The sequence below is a fragment of the Phalacrocorax aristotelis genome, chromosome 6 (genome assembly GCF_949628215.1).
Source record: "Phalacrocorax aristotelis chromosome 6, bGulAri2.1, whole genome shotgun sequence".
Classification (NCBI taxonomy): Eukaryota; Metazoa; Chordata; class Aves; order Suliformes; family Phalacrocoracidae; genus Phalacrocorax; species Phalacrocorax aristotelis.
Genome location: NC_134281.1, coordinates 11,090,033 through 11,108,746, shown reverse-complemented (window position 1 = coordinate 11,108,746; position 18,714 = coordinate 11,090,033). Strand labels below are relative to the sequence as shown.

General features: G+C 40.9%; 1 protein-coding gene across 1 annotated transcript in view; it reads left to right on the top strand.

Annotated features, from left to right (window-relative positions):
* Window positions 1-257: 257 nt before the first annotated feature.
* Window positions 258-18,714, top strand: part of PRKAR2A (protein kinase cAMP-dependent type II regulatory subunit alpha) — a 73,231-nt gene continuing 54,774 nt past the window's right edge. The window contains exon 1 of the mRNA XM_075095846.1: window positions 258-706. Within this exon, the coding sequence (XP_074951947.1) occupies window positions 454-706 (253 nt within the window). The 5' untranslated portion in view covers window positions 258-453. The remainder of the gene's footprint in view (window positions 707-18,714) is intronic.

The following is an 18,714-nucleotide window of genomic DNA, read 5'->3' as shown; positions in this document are numbered from 1 at the left end:
GCTCCCGGGATCCTGTCTCCCGCTGGTTCCTCCTCCCCCTCCCCCTCCCCCTCCCCCTCCCCTCCCCTCCCCCTCCCCCCCCTCCCCCTCCCCCTCCCCCTCCCCCTCCGGTCCTTCCCGCTCCCGGTGTACCCCCAGCCCCCCCCCGCCCGGCTCCCGCGCTCGCGCCGCGCCTCGCAGTGACGCACGCGCGCGCACCAACCCCCCCCCCCCACACCTCCCCCAGCTCGGCGCCTGCGCCGCCATTGGGTCCGCGCCCCCTTCCGCGCCTGCGCAGCGGGGACCGCTCCCGTCCCGCGTACCTCCCCCCAGCCTCCCGGCGCGGCTCGTGTGACCGGAGCGGCGGGAGTCAGTCAGCGCCCGCTCAGGGAGGCCCCGAGCCCGCCACCGCCACAGCCGGCCGCGGACGGGGGGGAGGTGGCGGCGGTGGCCGCCTCCTCGGTTCCCGGCACCATGAGCATCGAGATCCCGCCGGGCCTCACCGAGCTGCTGCAGGGTTACACAGTGGAGGTGCTGCGGCACCGGCCGTCTGACCTGCTCAGCTTCGCCGCCGAGTACTTCGCCCGCCTGCGGGATGCCCGCGACCAGGAGGCGGCCGGCGGCGGCCGCAGGGTGGTCAGCTTCGACGGGGAGCCCATGCAGACCGAGTCCAACGGCGAAGAGGAGCCTGACCGCGGCGACGAGGACTCCGACTCCGACTTCGAGCGTAAGTGGCGGCGGTGGGGGGCTGCCGGTGGGGGGCTGCCCCGTGAGGGTTCGGCCGTGGGGGTTCGGCCTGCCCGTGGGAGGGGGGGGGTCGTCTGCCCGTGGGGGTTCGGCCGTGTGTGGGGCGTCTGCCTGTGGGGGCGGGGAAGGGCCGGGGGCGGCGGGGTCCTGCCCCCGGGGGAGGGAGGCAGCCCGGAAGGCCGGCCGGGTGGGTCTGCCGCCTCGTCCTCGGTGCCGCTGCCCCGGCCGCCGCTGCTCGGGGCCGCAGGTCGGGATGCACTGAACGGGGGAGAAGCTCCGGCTGCCGCCTCTTGCGGCACCACAACGGGTTCTGCCGGGCCCCTTCCCCGGGACCGGGATCCTTCCCCCGCGGCTCTGTGCAGGGCTGTGCCCCGGGCAGAGCCGCCCCCTCGGGGGCAACCCTTACTCGCCCTGAGGTTACGCCCACAGACTCCAGTAGGAGGCTCTTCCCCAGGGTGGGGTGTCAGAGCAGATGTATAGAGCTGCCCTGTAACAGTCAAAATTGCTCCTGGGGTCTGACCAGAGTTATCACAGTGAATTGAGCATACTGCCAAGCATGTGATATGGAAGACCGTGTGTTATTGTGCAGTCTCTTCACTACTTATCTTCACGTTTCTGTCTTTAAATCGTTGTGGACAAGTGTGCTTTTTTTTTTTTTTAACTGGAGCTGAGGATGTTTATTGCTGCTGTTGCATGTTTAAAGTGGTTAATATAAAGCACTGAAATAACTCTTTAATATGTTACTAAATAGCAAAAATGCAAAACCGCCCGTATACTCCTGTTTATACTGTAGCTCTCCGAGATAGAAAAGACACTTACCTGATCTGGACAATGACATGCCGCTTGTGATACTTCCATTTTTATTCTGTCAAAACGTACTGTCTGTGCTGTGCAATGTGCAGTGTTTATAATTTGGACTGTAATTGAGCTACAATGCAAAAAGCTGTTTAAAATGTCTGTGAATGGTACTTCTTGGCACGCCCACAATTTTGTACCTGAAATTACCGAATACTCTCTTATTATTAGAAGGTAACTTCAGGGGAGAGGGAAAGGCAAGAAAAGGTATGCTTTCCCTAAACTTTCAGTGCCCTCATTTGGAGGTCTTGTGCCCTTGACCTATAACGTCAAGATTTCTGACTCTTATTGATAGAGGATCCTCTTTGAGACTGGTTACTGTATGTCACCTTGTGGATGTGGTGTGTTCTTACATCTGTTCTCTGATTAACAGTTTTAAAGAAACAAGAAGAAATTAAACTGTGGAACAAATAATTGGTTTTATTAGGGAAGCATTGAGAGACTGGCTATCGTTGCAGCCCTTTTAGACTGGGAACTTTACAAAGTAAAACCCAGCTTCTGGTCTTGCAAATAAACAACCCATTAAGGACATGGAAGTACGTGAGAGGACAAGACTAAAATGTACAGACAGAATGAATTAAAAAGCAGTTTACAATTACTGTCTAGATTTGAGTGTTTGTTTTTTCTAGTGAGAGAGGTTCTGTTCAGGGCATGAAGAAGAAAAAAGGTGAAAGGTAAAGAGGTGGACACTGGTGGTGACTGGACTGAAGTTAAGGGGGTGTGCAAGCATAAGAACAGATTTATGACAATAATTATAGTTTCTTGTAAAATGTACTATTTTAAAATAAAGTTCCAGTTTGGAAAAATTGGAGTAAATAGTTGGGTGTAATTTTTTAAAATGAGCAATATCTCTGTATATAGCATTTTCCTTTTTAAAAAGGAAAAAATCAAATCAATTATAAACAAACAATCCGGTGTCATTTAAAGCAACTTTTCTAATTCTTGATCAGTTTGTCTTGGTTTAGGGTTTGAAAGGTCTTATCTAGGGAAGTAAGTGTAAAGTTTTCCTAGTAAATGTTGGCAAGTGTAGCTGAAAGGATCCTGTGAAATTAAATGTTTTCGGATAAAAATCTAAAAACTTGATTGTGGCAAACAAATACAGCTTTATTCAGTGAGGCTGTCCAAAGCAGGAAGGTGCTTCCTTTGCTTCAGGCTTCATCTATCTATCTATCTATCTATCTAAAGTCAGAGAGAAAATTAAATTAACGAGGCTGGTCAGTGTCACTTGTGCTAGTCAGAGCACTTTAGGCAAGTGACATTGTCAGTAATGCTGCCTTGCTTCTTATCTCAAAACCCATGCTCTTCCCTCCTTATAGTTTCAAAGATCTGGGAGAGGAAGACTATGTCCTACTCAACGGCAGTCGAGGGTCTCTACAGGGTGGTAGAAATGATTTTTTTCTTATGTTGTTTAACATTGTGAGGGCAGTCGACCATGGCTGCATGATTTTTAGATTTCTGTTGTAACTATTACTGTAGAAGGCTTTATTAACAAGAAAATGTTAAGTTAGAAGTTCTGATATATCTGTTCTCTATGAGTTTTATAGATAGGACAATACTTCTGCCTTGTTGTGGAAGACCATATCCTGTGTGCTTATAGACTGCTCAGCATTTAATTACATTTAAGGATAGAGAAAACACACAAAACGGGAAAGTCTTGGATAATCTCACTGGACAGGCCCTAGTACTGTTGACTAAGATTGCATTTTTTCATCCTGGACAGTTTAGGAACAACTACAATTAATTTCACTTTGTTTTCCTAGGTTAAAACTAGTTTGAGTTGCAAAGACAGGTCAAATGTATTTTAAAAATGTTTCCATGTCTGTTTTTAAATAAAGATGAAATTGAGCAGTGGTGGTTTTGTAAGGTATTATGTTAAGACAATTTAAAGCTAGTTTAAATAATTAACCTGGCTTTATATGTTAGGAGTGTGAAAGGTGCCTGCACAAGCAGAATATGCTTGTTTTTGTATTTCTACTTCTGGCACAATATTAAATTTGTGTATCTCACTAGACTACACCTGCATGCTGTGAGTTAGAGAACACTTCAGATAACTTATATCTGTTATTTTGTATGCTTTGAATGCATATGGTAATAGAAGCAAGAAATAACTTGAAATCAGAATGAGCTCTTGGCCTTTGGTGTAAACCATGTGGTAAATGTCTTCATGTAGTCATAGTGACACCAGTGGTTCCTTTTCTGCCATAATGGCACTCCATCAATGTGGTGAAAGTCGCTAAAACTAACTGGACTCAAAAAGATTTGTATTCTCCGGTGACACCTAAATCTGGAAGTAATTTCTTATGTTTATTCTCTGAACCCTCTGGAGTTTTACCCGTTTTTAATCATTTTTGTATATGTGATCAAAGGATGTCAGGATGTGGCTGTTCAGCAGAGAGTGGAGTGTAAGGAATGTGTGGAAAGAAAATGATGATGATGGTGGTGGGAAGCCTCCAGAAACACTTACCAGTGAGCTGTGGCAGAGAACTTACACATATGAAACTTTCCTTGGGCTTTTATTTGATTGGTATAACTGCAAAATTGATAAGTTGGTAGGTTGGGAAAAGATGCAAAGTAACAATTTCAGAAAATCAGGCTGAGGATGTCACCAAGGATGGATAGATATTCTTAAAATGTGGCCTTGACTGTGACACTTAAATTTAACAAGGAGGCTCTGAATGGATGTGTTAAGGCTGTGAAATTGAAGCCACAGAAGTGGTCTGTCCGCTGTTTGAGACTGAGTCATGGGTTTGGGAAACCTTCTGTTGCAAGTGGCACATCTGAAGGAAGGCAGGCAGCTTTCCTTCTCTGTCAGTTTAGGCAACTGCACAAAGGTATAAGATGCTGCACTGTTAACTTTCCATTCCATGTCTCCTTCTTTGTAGTAGTAACCAGTTAATTCAAAAGCCACCTGTGTTTATTCTCGGAGATTATAAATATAAGAGTGGAACTAAAATATTTTTTGGATTATATACTTACTTGAGCAACTCGGATGTTTTAACTACTGACAAGAATTCTAGTGCAAATCAAATTTTTCCTTCCTAGGGTTTCTCCTTGATATTGAAGGAAAGATTGTGTGCTTTTCTGCTGTTCCCTGAGCAAAAGAGAACTTCTTCCTATATTGCTTTTGGAATAATCCTCTTTAGTATGCTCTATTGCTATGAAGGGAAGTGGTGCATATGTATCTGAATGAACAGGTGAAAAGATCCTGTTTAGTTCTGCACTGGACTTCTCAATTAAAATTCAAGGACTTGCTAAGTGTCATCTTCAAAACATCAATAGCGTATTGGTGCAGAAAGGAGCAGGGAAATGCACTTTTGCACCATTACATTTTGGATGTGATACAGGATAAGAGTTCAGTCCACCTTTGAAATCTTTATCTTTTTTTTAACAGAAGTTAATATTAAGGAGTTTTGGATTATTTGCTTCTCTTCTTACTCTTAAGCATTATTTGTTTGTGCTTTCTTATTCTGTACTTGGCTGATATGTCCTGTGGAATTCCTCAGGAATTACTGTGTTATATCAATCACAAAGCATTTACGCTCTGTCTACATCAGTTTACAGGTCAGGCATAACTCCTTGCTGTTTTCCTGAAATAATTCTAAGAAAGTTATTGAATCGTAGAAGTCAGATGATGTTAAGACTTTTGAAGGATAGAATAAAGAGACTAGTGGTCCTTCTGAAGAATAGTGTTCAAGTTTTCAGATGTAATTCAGATTCATGGGTTATTGGAAGTGTTCTGTGAGATACTGTCACCTTTAAAATGAAGTACTTTTAACTTTTTAGTAGTACTTTCACCTACCTACTTCCTCCATAATTGTTAATTTACTGGGAATAAAGCACAGTAGATCTCCTCTGTGGTTTTTTGGTCCTTAATATTAAAAGAGCCTCTCCTTGCAGAACATCTTTTTTTACTGTATTATGGCATCGTATGATGCAAATTCAGTTCAAAGAATAGCTACTGTATTTAAAATCTAGGTAGCACAGTGGGCACTTTCATAATCTGGTAATTACTAGTGCTACTTTTTTTTTTTTCCTTTGAAATTTGTTTGACTGTCTCAGGTGGCTTAATAGTAATTATAACAGAGGTGTTTTGTGCTCTACTTAAGCAGGCTCTAGATTTTTAGGGAGGTGGAGGAAGAAGTTCTAGCAACCTGAAGGTGTAGAAGAAGCTTTAGTTTTATTCTTTGATCTCCATCAATAACATGAAATCAATTATAGAGCAAAGTATTAGCGATGCATCCATGTTGATAATGTTTTAATAGGAATATTTCTACATTTAATTTTCTGATTTTATAGGTTTTGGCAGCATAGTATATTGAATGTGTTTAACATTAAAAAATACTGAGTGAAAGACTACCATTGTGCAGCTGCTATACTTGCACGTCTTTGCTTTTTGCAGAGACAGTTCTCACTGACTTAAATCTGAAGGATTAAATAGAGTAACTGCTGTTAGTACTAATGGAACTTCACTCCCTATATTTATCTTGTTCACACAGGGGAACTTGGGAAATAAACCAAGTATTAAGGAAGACTGATTTAACTTCTTGTTAGTTATTTGAACAAAATATCTAAAGCTTTTTTCTGGATGTCTTTTTGCTTCTGTATTTGCTTATCATAAAAGACTGCTTTTCAGTGTTTGTTCTTAAGATTGTACTTAATCTATTACAAGATTAGACTAGGACTGTTTTTAACTAAGTGATGTAGTTCTAAGGAAGTCACCATTTGTATCTCAATGGAGCCTGAAGGAAGGTTTCATCAGTAACCTTCAGTACAAATGAAAATGTAATTAAAATACAGGTGTAATACATCATTCTTACCTGAGGTAGTAAAAGAACTGAAAGTATGAAGTGAAGGAATAAAAGCTGCTGGCTGGCTGAGAAAGAGTTATAGATGAGTTCACTGAAATTGGCAGACAACACTGGATAATGTTAAATGTATATTGATTTGCATCAGGGAGGAGGAAGTTCTATGTTAATTTTAAGATACATTTCTTGCAATTTTGACATTGTGTGCTTACAGTGTTACTTGTAGCATCCTGTCATCAGAACTGTTATTCCTGTAGCATCTATTAGACAGTCCTTAAAATCTCTTGAGAAAGAGATCCTTTTATTGCAGTTTGCTCTCAGGGGCTTGACATAATCATTCTGCTTTCCTTAAGTAATCTGTACATCCTAGAATGTGAGGAAGCAAGCAGTACTTTAAATTTCTTTTAAATTCATATTTGTGATCTGTTGCATGCTGGTAACTTCTCACTTAACTGTTAAGCTTGTTATTTCCTAAAGAGCTTCCGATACTAGCTATAACTCTATAGATAAATTAAATTCTAGACTCAGTTTCTTCTCTTTCAGGATCCTGCTATTACTTTGGGCAAATAGAAATTGCATTACTCTGTCTACTAGCCTCTAAAAAGATCATAACGAACTATAAAGGAAGTGGATAACTAGCCTTTGTAAATTGTTGCTGGATTCTTAAAAGCTTGTTTTTCCATGTTGAAAAAGTTTATTGTAAGAAAGATTGGATGAAACTTCTAACACTGGATTCTTCTAGCTGGTTCTAAAATGAAGCTAAAGGAAATTATTTTATTGCAATACTAGGTGTTGTACCGAATACTAGCTTCTTTTTAACTGTGCTATTTTTTTCATTTCATAAACTAATATTAGAGTGCCGAGGCAATTCTGTTAGTGTTGCAGGCTGCCATCTTCCCTCTTTGCTAATACTGAAGTTCAGTTGTACCCTGTTATCTAAAAAAGGACAATGGAGATCTCGGGGAAGAGGAGGAGACAACACTGAACAAGTTTGCTTCTAATTATTCACCCGTCAGTCATTAAAAAGCATTAATGCTTAACAAAGAGCAGTTGCTCATTATTCAAATGAAGACTGGATGTGTAGCCAAGATGAGCTATCAGTGTTTCTCACTGGCTTTAGCATTTTCAACTTCATGAATGATCATTCATATTTTTTTGTGAAAGAAGAGGGAGACAATGACAAATATAACTCTTAACAAACATACTGGTTCCCCTTTTAGAGGGATGTTATTCTTGTCTCTCTAACAGTCCTTTAGATTCCTTTAGATATGCAGCTGCACTTGCGTCTTTGTGGTCCATGTCTAGCTTTGCATCGGTACTTGCTTGGTATGTAACGATTGTTTGGTGGTTTTTGATACATCAAGATTCTTTGATTTGCATAGGTTTAGTTTTTTTTTCCTGAGGTGCTGTTAGTTGCATGGCAAATGATGTGTACTCTTCTCCACTCTGCATTTTTAGTATCTTTCTGCATCACTATAATACAAAACAGACAAGGTAAATCATAAATCATGAGAACATTGGTTAGAAAAATAACTAGTGGGGAATTTGAGAAATCTGAGTGTGGATGAAACACCAATATATAAAGGACTCTTGCACCGAGATACTAATTGTACTAAAGGGTGTGTGCTTATGAGATCCTTTAATGCAAAAGGATCCTTTTCTTATGAAAGTACAGATCTGAAAAGGGACTGTCAGGAGGAAACTCTAGATATCTGTTACAAAGAACAAGCAGCTGCTCTGTGGTCATTTGTGTTTCGTGAGTGAGGTTGTAAAATTATGGTGATTGTGGCAGTGTTCTCTGTGTGCTTTAATGGGTAGGAAATAGGAGGTTTAGAAGAAAGCAAGCCTGTCTTACAGTTATACTGCTAGGATTTGGCCTCTGTTTTGTAAATATACAATAAGCTGTGTATTATAACGCCCAGCATTATATTAGTAGCAGTTTTGTCCATCCTGGGACATTTATTTTCTATGTAGAAACGGCAAATGACGAGTAGTGGCAATTCTGCTCTGCATATAGACTTGAAAATTCCCTTTAGGGAAGAAGAAATCTCCATGAACAGCCTGCCGTCAAGGCATGTGGGAGGGACTGCAGGTATTCCTTCTGTAGCACTGCTTTTATGATAATTTAAAAACAACCAAACAAAACAAACTTGTTCTTTATTTTTCTGAAAAATATTAAGCCACTTTCTGTTCCCTCGTTCTGTTAACTTTCTGGGGGGGGCTTGAATGGATTTTCTTCTCCTCAGAAATGGTATATAGCCTGCAGGAACTCAGTTTCCAACTGGCATGATGTCAGATTTCATTCTGAGGTCATCTTATATAAGTCTGGAACCCTGCACTCCTTTTTGGGTGTTGGTGGAGTCTAAACCAAGATGGTCCATGATCCGGGCCTTACCAACAAAACTGAGCAACTTGCCACAAAATTTCTCTGTAAACTGTTGTGTGAAGGGGAAATAGGATTGTAGGTTGGAGATTAAAAATGGGGGATGTGTTTCCCCTTTTCAACAGGAAAAAAAGGAAGACCTGGGGAACTACAGGCCAGTCAGTCTGACCTCTAAGCCTGGTGAGATCATGGAGCAGATCCTTCTGGAAACAGTGCTAAGGCACATGGAAAATAAGGTGGTGATTGGTGACAGCCAGCATGGCTTCACTAAGGGCAAATAGTGCCTGACAAATTTGGTGGCTGCCTACGATGGGGTTACAGCATTGGTGGATAAGGGAGGAGCAACATACATCATCTACCTGGACCGGTGCTGTTTAACATCTTTGTTGGTGACATGGACAGTGGGATTGAGTGCACCCTCAGCTAGTTTGCTGGTGACACCAGACTGTGTGGTGCAGTTGGCACACTGGAGGGGAGGGATGCTATCCAGAGGGACCTTGACAGGCTTGAGAGGTAGGTTCATGTGAACCTTATGAAGTTCAACAAGGCCAAGTACAAGATCCTGCACATGGGTAGGGGCAGTTCCAAGCACAAATACAGGCTGGGCAGAGAATGGATTGAGAGCAGCCCTGAGGGGAAGGACTTGGGGTGTTGGTTGACAAGAAGCTCAACATGACCTGGCAATGTGCACTTAACATCCCAGAAAGCCAACCATGTCCTGGGCTGCATCAAAAGAAGCATGACCAGCAGGTTGAGGGAGGTGATTCTCCCGCTCTACCATGCTCTCGGGAGATGCCAACTGGAGTCCTGCCTGCAGCTCTGGGCCCCCCACAATAAGAAGGACACAGATCTGTTGGAGGGTGTCCAGAGGAGGGCCATGAAGATGACCAGAGAACTGGAGTACCTCTCCTATGAAGACAGGCTGAGAGAGTTGGGGATGTTCAGCATGGAGAAGAGCAGGCTCTGCAGACACCTTATAGCAGCCTTCCAGTACCTGAAGGGGGCCTATAAAAAAGCTGGAGAGGGACTTTTTACAAGGACATGTAGTGATAGGACAAGGGGTGATGGCTTTAAACTGAAAGAGGGTAGATCTAGATTAGATACAAGGAAGAAATGTTTCACAATGAGGGCGATGAGGTGCAGGAACAGGTTGCCCAGAGAGATTGTGGATGCCCTGTCCCTGGAAGTGTTCAAGGCTGGGCTGGATGGGGTTTGAGCATGTGGTCTAGTTGAAGGTGTTCCTGCCCATGGCAGGGGGGGTTGGAACTAGATGGTCTTTAAGGTCCCTTCTAACCCAAACAATTCTGTGATGATTCTATGAAGCGATGTTTTTGGTAAAAAGATGTTCTTCCATTGGTAACTCTTCCCTTTGAATCTTGGTGGTATGCAGTGAAGGATTGCAAAGCTTAAAGTACTGCTTCTCTTGTTGCAGAGCATTCTAAAAACAGGTATGGAGCTTCTGTGGGGAGTGAACTGTGTGTTTTTTAGATGAGGGTTGAGAAACTACTCTGTAGTTTTCCTATGTATTTTTGAGTAAGTCCTAGTGCCAAGTTCCTTGTTCTCAGTGATTGTATATTGACAGACTGTTATAAAGCAGGATGTCACAATGGCCCTTCATTTCCATTTTGGTTCTTCCTCCCTTGGGATAGCATATTGTTTTCTGCTTCCTATTGAGAAAACTGTATTCTATAGAAGAGATTTTAAGAAAATAAAAATACAAATATTTGTGTGGTTTTTTCCTGTTGGGGCTCCAGTAAGCACTGCCATTTCTGTGGCAACACTTAGGCTAATCCTGATCATTCACAAAGAATTGCTTCCTCAAGGACATACCCCAGTGTAAGGAACTGCTCCATCTCAGGTTGTCATGGATATGGGGAGTATCTCTCTCTGAAAGATGTCTAATGGACAGCCCTGGAATGAAGATTCAAAGATGATGGAGTTTCTTCTTTTTTTTAAAAAAAACCTAATCATTTTGAAACAGTTTAACAGTGTTATCATTTAATGTTACCAATGTTTCTGATTATAATTCATAAGTATTTGTGAGACTCAAAGCTTTCTCAGGGATAAGTTATGAAAGATGGCTCATTAAAACAGATTAATTTTCAGTCTTCTGTCTTTGACACCTTTGGGGAAGGGTGGGGGAAGATCTCAAAAGTATTCTTGTTCTAAAATGCTAAAACTTAATACTATTCAGAGTGGTGATGTTACTTTGAATACTTCAGTTTCTCAAGCATATAGAAATTAAACATCACTGGATGAAATTTGTATAATGATTTTAATTCTAATTTTGAGATTGTGTACCTTTATGATAAACAGCCATAAACGGGGCTTCGGTTTCTCTTGTATTGTGTATATGCATCTCTCATATCCCTGTGAAGTAATTTTAATTTCTTGCTGCTGAAACATCTAATTATTAAGTGTTGAGCCTTGTGTCACACCACAAATCAATATAACTACATATAATGTGTTCTAGTTTTGTTAGTGTTGTTGGGGTTTTTTTTCCAACTTTTCATAGCTTTTGCATGCAGACACTTTTCATAGCTAAAAGATTTGTGATGCGTACCATTTGTTTTGAAGTAGTATGTAACAGTGACTGTGGGGAGCTTTATACTAGGAGTTCTGCTACTAAAAATCAGTTCATCTGGAAGCTGAACCATGTAGTACTTGCCACCTGCTACAGCTCACTTTGGTCAGGGAATTTCTTTTTGTACTGGCATATTTATGTTAGGATGAATGCTAACTTGTGCCCTCTTGCAGGGACTTCAAACATTCACGAGCATAAAAGAGGATTTTCCCTGGTCTGGGGAGAACACACAGATATTTACTATTATACCTTCTTAGGAAACAGGATAAATCTGTCTGTCTTCACCCTTCCTCTTTCCCCAAAATCCTCTTCCTGTGAAAACGCACAGGATGCAATTACTGGAACTGTGTGTACGTGAGTGTGTGTGTGGGGTTGTCTGTCAAAATACTTTTTAACATGGAGATTATTCTTTCTACAGTTATGTTTTGAGTAAGCTTTGCTGAATGTTGACTTAATATTGTTAGAAGCATAAATCTGAATTAAGAAAAGCTAGAAAATACATTATTTTGAGGTGTGCTACAGAAGTTATTTTTGCTCATAATTTTGTTGTGTATCACAACCTGAAGGTAGTCCAGATAAGAAGTTTTAACTTTTTTAAATTTTAAGACATGTATTTACAATCTGCTCATTTTTTTTTATACTTTTGGTAACAGTTCCTTTTAGTAAACAATTATATCTGAATGGAACAAGATTCACTCGTGAATTATTGATGAATATAACTGTACTGGTAATGAAGTGTTATTTCATGTTATATACACATAGAGTCACAGAATTGCTGGAGATGTTAGTAATACTTCTGCAGAATCTATGAAACTCTTCCGTACCTTCTATCTCATCACTTTGTTCCACCCTTCAGTCTGCTGGCTGTCATCCTCCCTCAGAGCTGAGGCTGTGCTACCTGCTGCGGTGGTGTGGAAGGGCTGGGTGTTGTCTCCCTAGTAAAGCACCAGACAAAAATTAGTGCGAATTGTAGAGTCAGTTGTGCTCATTCAGAGGGTCCTGCACCCTAGAGATGAGGGGGAAGCAAGGCAGAAAACCTGGTGCCAGCATTGCCATTCTGAAGCTACCACTACAGGATCAAGTCCTGTAAATCCTGTGCACCTCATCCATCACTACTGTAGATAAATCTATATATAGGACACAAGTTGTTGATTGGTGTGGGGTTTCTTGTGTGTTTGTTTTGCCTTTTTTTTTTAAACTGGAAAACCGATAACTTCAGTTACAAGTATATCTAGAACTTTTTCTAAACAACTGACCAAGTTTTTTTTGCTTTGGTTCTTAAAAACTGATATGATGCATGATATGATTTTTTTTCTACAAATGTATGTTTTTGAACATATTGCATATGGGGACACTAGTTCTTTGAACACGCCTTTTTTATTTCACAAATCAAAAACACATATTTGGTCTTTTTTAAGCACCTAATTAAAAAAACCCTGCCAAAATCAGACTTTGAGAAGAATTGAGCCAGCTCTTTAAATGGTTGATCTTTTGAGAATGACTGGTTTGAGAAAAGTCATTCATGAACTGTTCAGGTGAGAGAGAGTCTTCAGTGGTGATTACATTTACAGGATAGAGTGCTAAATTCTAGAAAATAGTAACATGGGGAAAGTTGCAGACATTATTGTAGATGATCAGCTGATAATAGGTGCCTTTTGTGGCACTGGCTAAGAGGGCTGGTACATATGTTGAGGTTTGTCCAGTGTGTGGATGCTCATTGGCTTTTATGTGGCATTAGTAGAATAAGAATGTTGAGTGTGTTGCAGTAGGGTCATCGCTGAAAAATTTTTAAAATGCCCAAGGAAGCGCTCAGTTTGCAAGTATGGAGAATGTGCCCCTAGTAAGAAATTGTAGAAGCCCAGGCTATTTCTCAGCCTCTTCTCTTCCTCCCTTTCTCCCCTTCCCCCTTTAAAAGCTAGCCAAACAAATTAAACCCTAACAGCCCAAAACCTGTACAGTTACTGTGTTAAAATTTAGTTACTCAACTGGAAAAAGGATGTCTGAAACTAGGTGCATTAAGGGACCCTCTGTCTACTAGTGAAGTTAACTCTATTTGGCTTCTTGCCATTGGAACTTAAACTGGAAGCAAAGTATGAATTTTAATGAGCTCTTAGAGTATCTTTACAGAATCATGGTTGAGCTTGGAAGGCACCTCTGGAGGTCATCTTGGCCAGCTGCCCTGGTTAAACAGGGCTGCCTAGATTGGTTGCCCAGGACTGTGTCCAGATGGCTTTTAAATATCCCAAAGGATGGAGACTGCAGAACCTCTCTGAGCAACGTGTGCCAGTGCTTGGTCACCCTCACAGTTAAAAAAGTTTTTCCTGATGTTCAGACGGACCATCCTGTGTTTCAGTTTGTGCCCATTGACTCTTGTCCTGTCACTGGGCACCACTGAAAAAAGCCTGGCTCCATCGGCTCTTTGCACCCTCATTTGCACCCTCCATTCAGGTATTGATAAGAGCTCCCATGAGCCTGATCTTCTCTAGGCTAACAGTCCCAGCGTGTTCAGCCTGTCCAAGAGATGCTCCAGTCCCTTCATCATTTTCATGGCCCTTTGCTGGACTATCTCCAGTATGTCCATGTCTCTCTTACACTGGGGAGCCCAGGACTGGTCACAGTACTCATCCAGGTGTGGCCTTACCAGGGCTGAGTAGAAGGGAAAGGACCACCTCCTTCAACCTGCGGGCAACACTGCTCCTAATGCAGCACAGAACTACCCTGTCTTGCCTGGCATACACAAGTGTACTTATGCCCTGATTTAAATGTGGATGTGTGAGATTAGGCTCTGAATCACCTCAAAGTGATGCTTGATGCTGGTCTTTCTAATTGAAATTCCTCTTGCTCTTTTATACAGATTAAATCACATGACAGCACAACCCTTTCCAGCTTTGTCTTATGTAAAAACATGCTATGTTTCATCATCCAAATCAGTAATGACAGTAGGAATTGGTAGTGAAATTAGAAGAGGCTCAGCCAAAGAACTATAGGCTTTTACATGCCTCCTGTTTTAGCTGTAGGATGCTATTCTTAAATCCTACCTATGTACCTATAATTATACAATTCTGTACTCAGGTTGACCTGTCAGGTATAGCTGTGTAACATCCATGCTGGGTATATAAAATGCTATGCCCTTTCAGTGTTGCTGGTTATTTCTGCTGAGCTTCAAATCTCTTCTTCCATATTTTTCTTCTAAATTGCTCTCTGTTGTAGAACCAGTTCAGCTATAGTTGTTTCTAACTGTCTGTCACATGAGATGCAGTACCTGATTGTGAGAGTGACTCCAATCTGTTTTATCCAAGACTGTAAATAGCTAAGAGGCAAAAGGAAAAGCTTCTTATACCGCATCTCATCCGTAACTGCCCACATTAATTCTTCCTTTCTGTTCTGGTGCGAACTTGAGCAGACCAGCTGTATATCACTAATGAAAAGCTAAGACCAATCCTTTTTTCCTTTGCACTGAAACAGACTGGAAGTGCTGCTACGGTCAGTGGCCATTAATCTTCTAGTTCTGTGCTCAGGTTTGGGTCTGAAACCTTGCTCTGTCCTCTGATAATTTATTTTTTTTTAACCTTTGACCTTCCACCATGGTACCTTCTAAAGTGGTGGTGGATGTGCAAGTACAGGCTTGAGACGGACCATGTATGTATACCGTGAGCACAAACAATTACATCTTCCCCTTCTGTGTAATTCACTTACATGTGTTGGAAGCTGGACTGAAGCTCAGCAGTGACCGTTAAGCCAATTAGTCTGTGAGAGAAGGGCACTAGATTTAGAACAGTTGGATCGTGATCACTTTCTGCTCTTATGTTGCCTCTACTTCTGTAATTATGTTTGTGGCAACGTATGTATATCTTAACGAGCTATGGTCTTGAAGCTTCGTTAGATTTGCGAAAGTGTTTGTTATGATACTATGGCAAGGATAGTGGAAGACAAATTCCCCAGGCAAGTGTGTGTTTCATGAGAAGCAAGTGTTGCTGTTCTTAGAGTTCCTATGTCCCTTTTACCTATTGGTAAGATTTCAATAACTTGCATTGTGTAAGATCAGTTCAACAGTGTAACAACTAGTTGCTTGTATTGGAGAGATAACTTTAATATGTGTGTGTATATATATATATACACACACACTTCTCTCCATATAGATTGCTGACAACTGCCCCATTTGTCAGAAACTTACAGAAGACTGCAAGCTGAAAATACGTAGATGATTGGGAAAATGTACTTTTTATGTTACCATCATTTGGTAAGGATTTGAAGCAAATGATGATGCTATTAACTTAGTGGCGTTTTTGTCTTAAAAATAGGTAACTGTATTGTTCATTCTAGAATAATTAGTCTGACACTGTAGAAAAGTGTGTTAAGTCACTGAGCACACCTCTTAGTTGAATTCTTTTATTCAGGTGCTCTTATATGCTTAGCAATGCTTGAGTTTTAGATTTTTAGAAATTCTCTGAGCTTCCTGACACAACTTCAGTTGCACTGGATTTCCATTTTCTTTGTCTTGTGTACAAGTTAGATTTGCTGAAATGTTTATTATAATGAAAGATGTGAGTGTTCAGTTGTATCAAGTTGACTCTGTTTGAAAATTATGGCTGAATATAAACCATTTTGCTTATAAGTGGTTTAAGGTGCCAGTAAACTATATTAGGTATGGATGGCATTATAAAACTGTTTCATGATAGTAAATATTTGATTTTTTTCAAGATACCTTTTATGTCCTGATACTGCATTATTTAAAGAATGCTATCAGTCTCAGTAGGACTTTATAATAAGCCTGCCAAGCAGCTGCCAAGTGCAGATAGCCAACATTTACATTCAGTGTTGTGTGATGGTAGCTGTGACATGATTCCAATTAAAAGCTTGGTCTGCACACTGCAGATGTCTTCTGAATATTAATGTGCGCTACAGACAGAGCAGATGGAATCTCTTTAAAATACAATACAGTGAATGTAAAATTAAGGTTGGGTTTCTGGTGGAAACTGAAAGGCAGTCAAAATTATTCATTTTTTTCTGTTTTTCATTGCTAAACCACAAGAATATCTGTGTATCATCATCTTTCTTTACATATAGGAGGAAATAAACTCTTCATTATGCATCCAAATAAAAATACAGCATTATGCCATATTGAAGTTGTCTTAAATGCCAAATGTACCTTAGAAAAGTATTAGAAATGCATGCAACATTTGCTGTGCCTTATAATATGCCTCTGCCTAAAGGACAGATATAAGGCAATAGATAAGAGTTGAAATGTAGGATGTCTATGAGTTGAGTTGTTCATTGACAAAGGCTGTGTAAAAGCATATGTAGGTGTGTGTATTTAATTAGGATTGGAAGATATTATGTGACGTATATTAGGAAATGTTCATCCTGGATAGGAGAGGTAGTATAAAACTGGGAAATGAAGAGAGCGACAAGAACATCAGTGGTGTATCATAATGTAGCATGTTGCAAACCCAAAGTTAGCTTTCAGAAAACAGCAGCAATCCAGCTGTGAAAGTGTGTGGATGGATTACTTAAGTATTTACCATGCTTCTATGGCAGTCCTTGAGATATGGAGTAAAGCCTTGGTCGTAGGAATAGATTAAAAGTCTTGGAAATAACAGGGTAAGTGTGGTATTGAAACAGAAAGTAGAAGGGTTTCTGTGTGAGTGGGAATTGTACCTTTCCTTTTTGCTGCTGCAGTTCTCTTATCCTCTCAGGCAGAATGCAGGTGAGTGAGAAGGGAGTGAGCAGATGTGTTGCAGGGGGCAGAGGTTGTAGAAAAGGCAGTGACAGGAGGTGTGAAGTATGTAAATCCAGTACACTGTTTAACTCGCTAATGTTACTACCGTAGCTGAGACATGCTTGTCTTCCTTTTCCTACCTAATTTTGCAATAGTGTATACCTGAGGTTGTGTGAACACTAAAGCCAGTGCCAGTGATAGCATTTGCCACTTCATCCATATTACTTTAATGAAGATTTCCCCCCAGCTCTACATTTAGATCATGTTTGGCTATTGTAGTTATATTGCCTGGTTAGTTCTTCTCTCACAGTTACTGGCCTAGCTGTAAAGAGGTTCCTGGCTTCAGCAAGGGTACTTATTTAAGTGATACATGCATACTTTCAGACAAGTTGGCTGCGTGCTATTCCTGGGGATACTACTCATTTGATAAGAGTATTTTTAAAGTCTAGACCACAGTGAGACTGAGAGCAGAATTTCCCCGAGGTGTTTGGGAGAGGACCACAGTGACTGGGTACTGTCAGAGTGAGGCAGAGCCGAGTCTGGACCTCACTTGAGCTGGTTTTGATGATATTGTCCCAGACCACAGGTTTGGGTGCCATTTCCCTTAGGGAAGAGTATAGAAATTGCCTGGTGAATTTGACTTACCTGTTATGACAGGCCTTCAGTGGGTTGTTGCTCTCATTGAAGTTTTCATAATAATGTTTAATGCGTTCAGTTGTCCAGGATAACAGTGGCACCCTTAGGCTTCTGGAAATGGAAAAAAGTCATCTTGTCTGATTTCAGTGACAGATCAGGAGTGACTGAGACTACGCTCTTTGTGGCAGTGACTTATGTACCTTGGACTTATACTCAGAAGTGGCTCTGTGTTGTGATAGAATGCAAATGTAATAATAGTGAAATGTATAAAAATTTCTCAGGTTTATGCAGGAGTGTTTTGTTTGTTTTAGCTTTATTCACATTGCATTTACATGTATACAGTTAGTTAATCTGTGGAAAGAGATTTACAGAGGAGGTGCAGTTGGAAATAATAAAAATGGTGTAGTGTGTGCTAGACATAGTTAAATGACATTTTTTGTGACTCATTTAGAAATCATCTCCAACATTTCCAAGTATGTTTGAAACTCAGTTTTCCAAATAAGCCAAAAGAGATTTAAGTGTTGTTAGTTTGTAACAGAGCAATGACTTAGCACCTTATAACAAAAGATAAAAATCTGGTCAAAAGTCTTTAGGGTTTGATGTTCTAAAAGATACGAAGATGTGAAGTTAAGTCTTCTAAGTGTCTTAGAAATCAAAACCATACCAAAAACATCAGTTGAAATACAAAAGTGTTGCTTTAGAAGAACTGTACTTGTCAAATGGTGCTTTAAACAGCAGTTCTAAGTTTCTACCAGAAAGGTTTCAGACATAATCTGTCTTCATTACATTTCAAAGATCTTGAATACTCTGAAGTATTAATCCTCCTGCCTAATACATCTATGATTTCAGGTGGGATGGGAGTCTGGTAAATAAAGGGGAGAAGTTTGAAAGCAGGACTGGTAAGATAGAAGAGTCAGGAGGCTTGGAAAAGGAAGAGGCTGTCCTTCCTTTGCTGCTGCACCTAGACATGAGGGCGAGTTGCCCATGTTTCCTACTGACTGGGGAA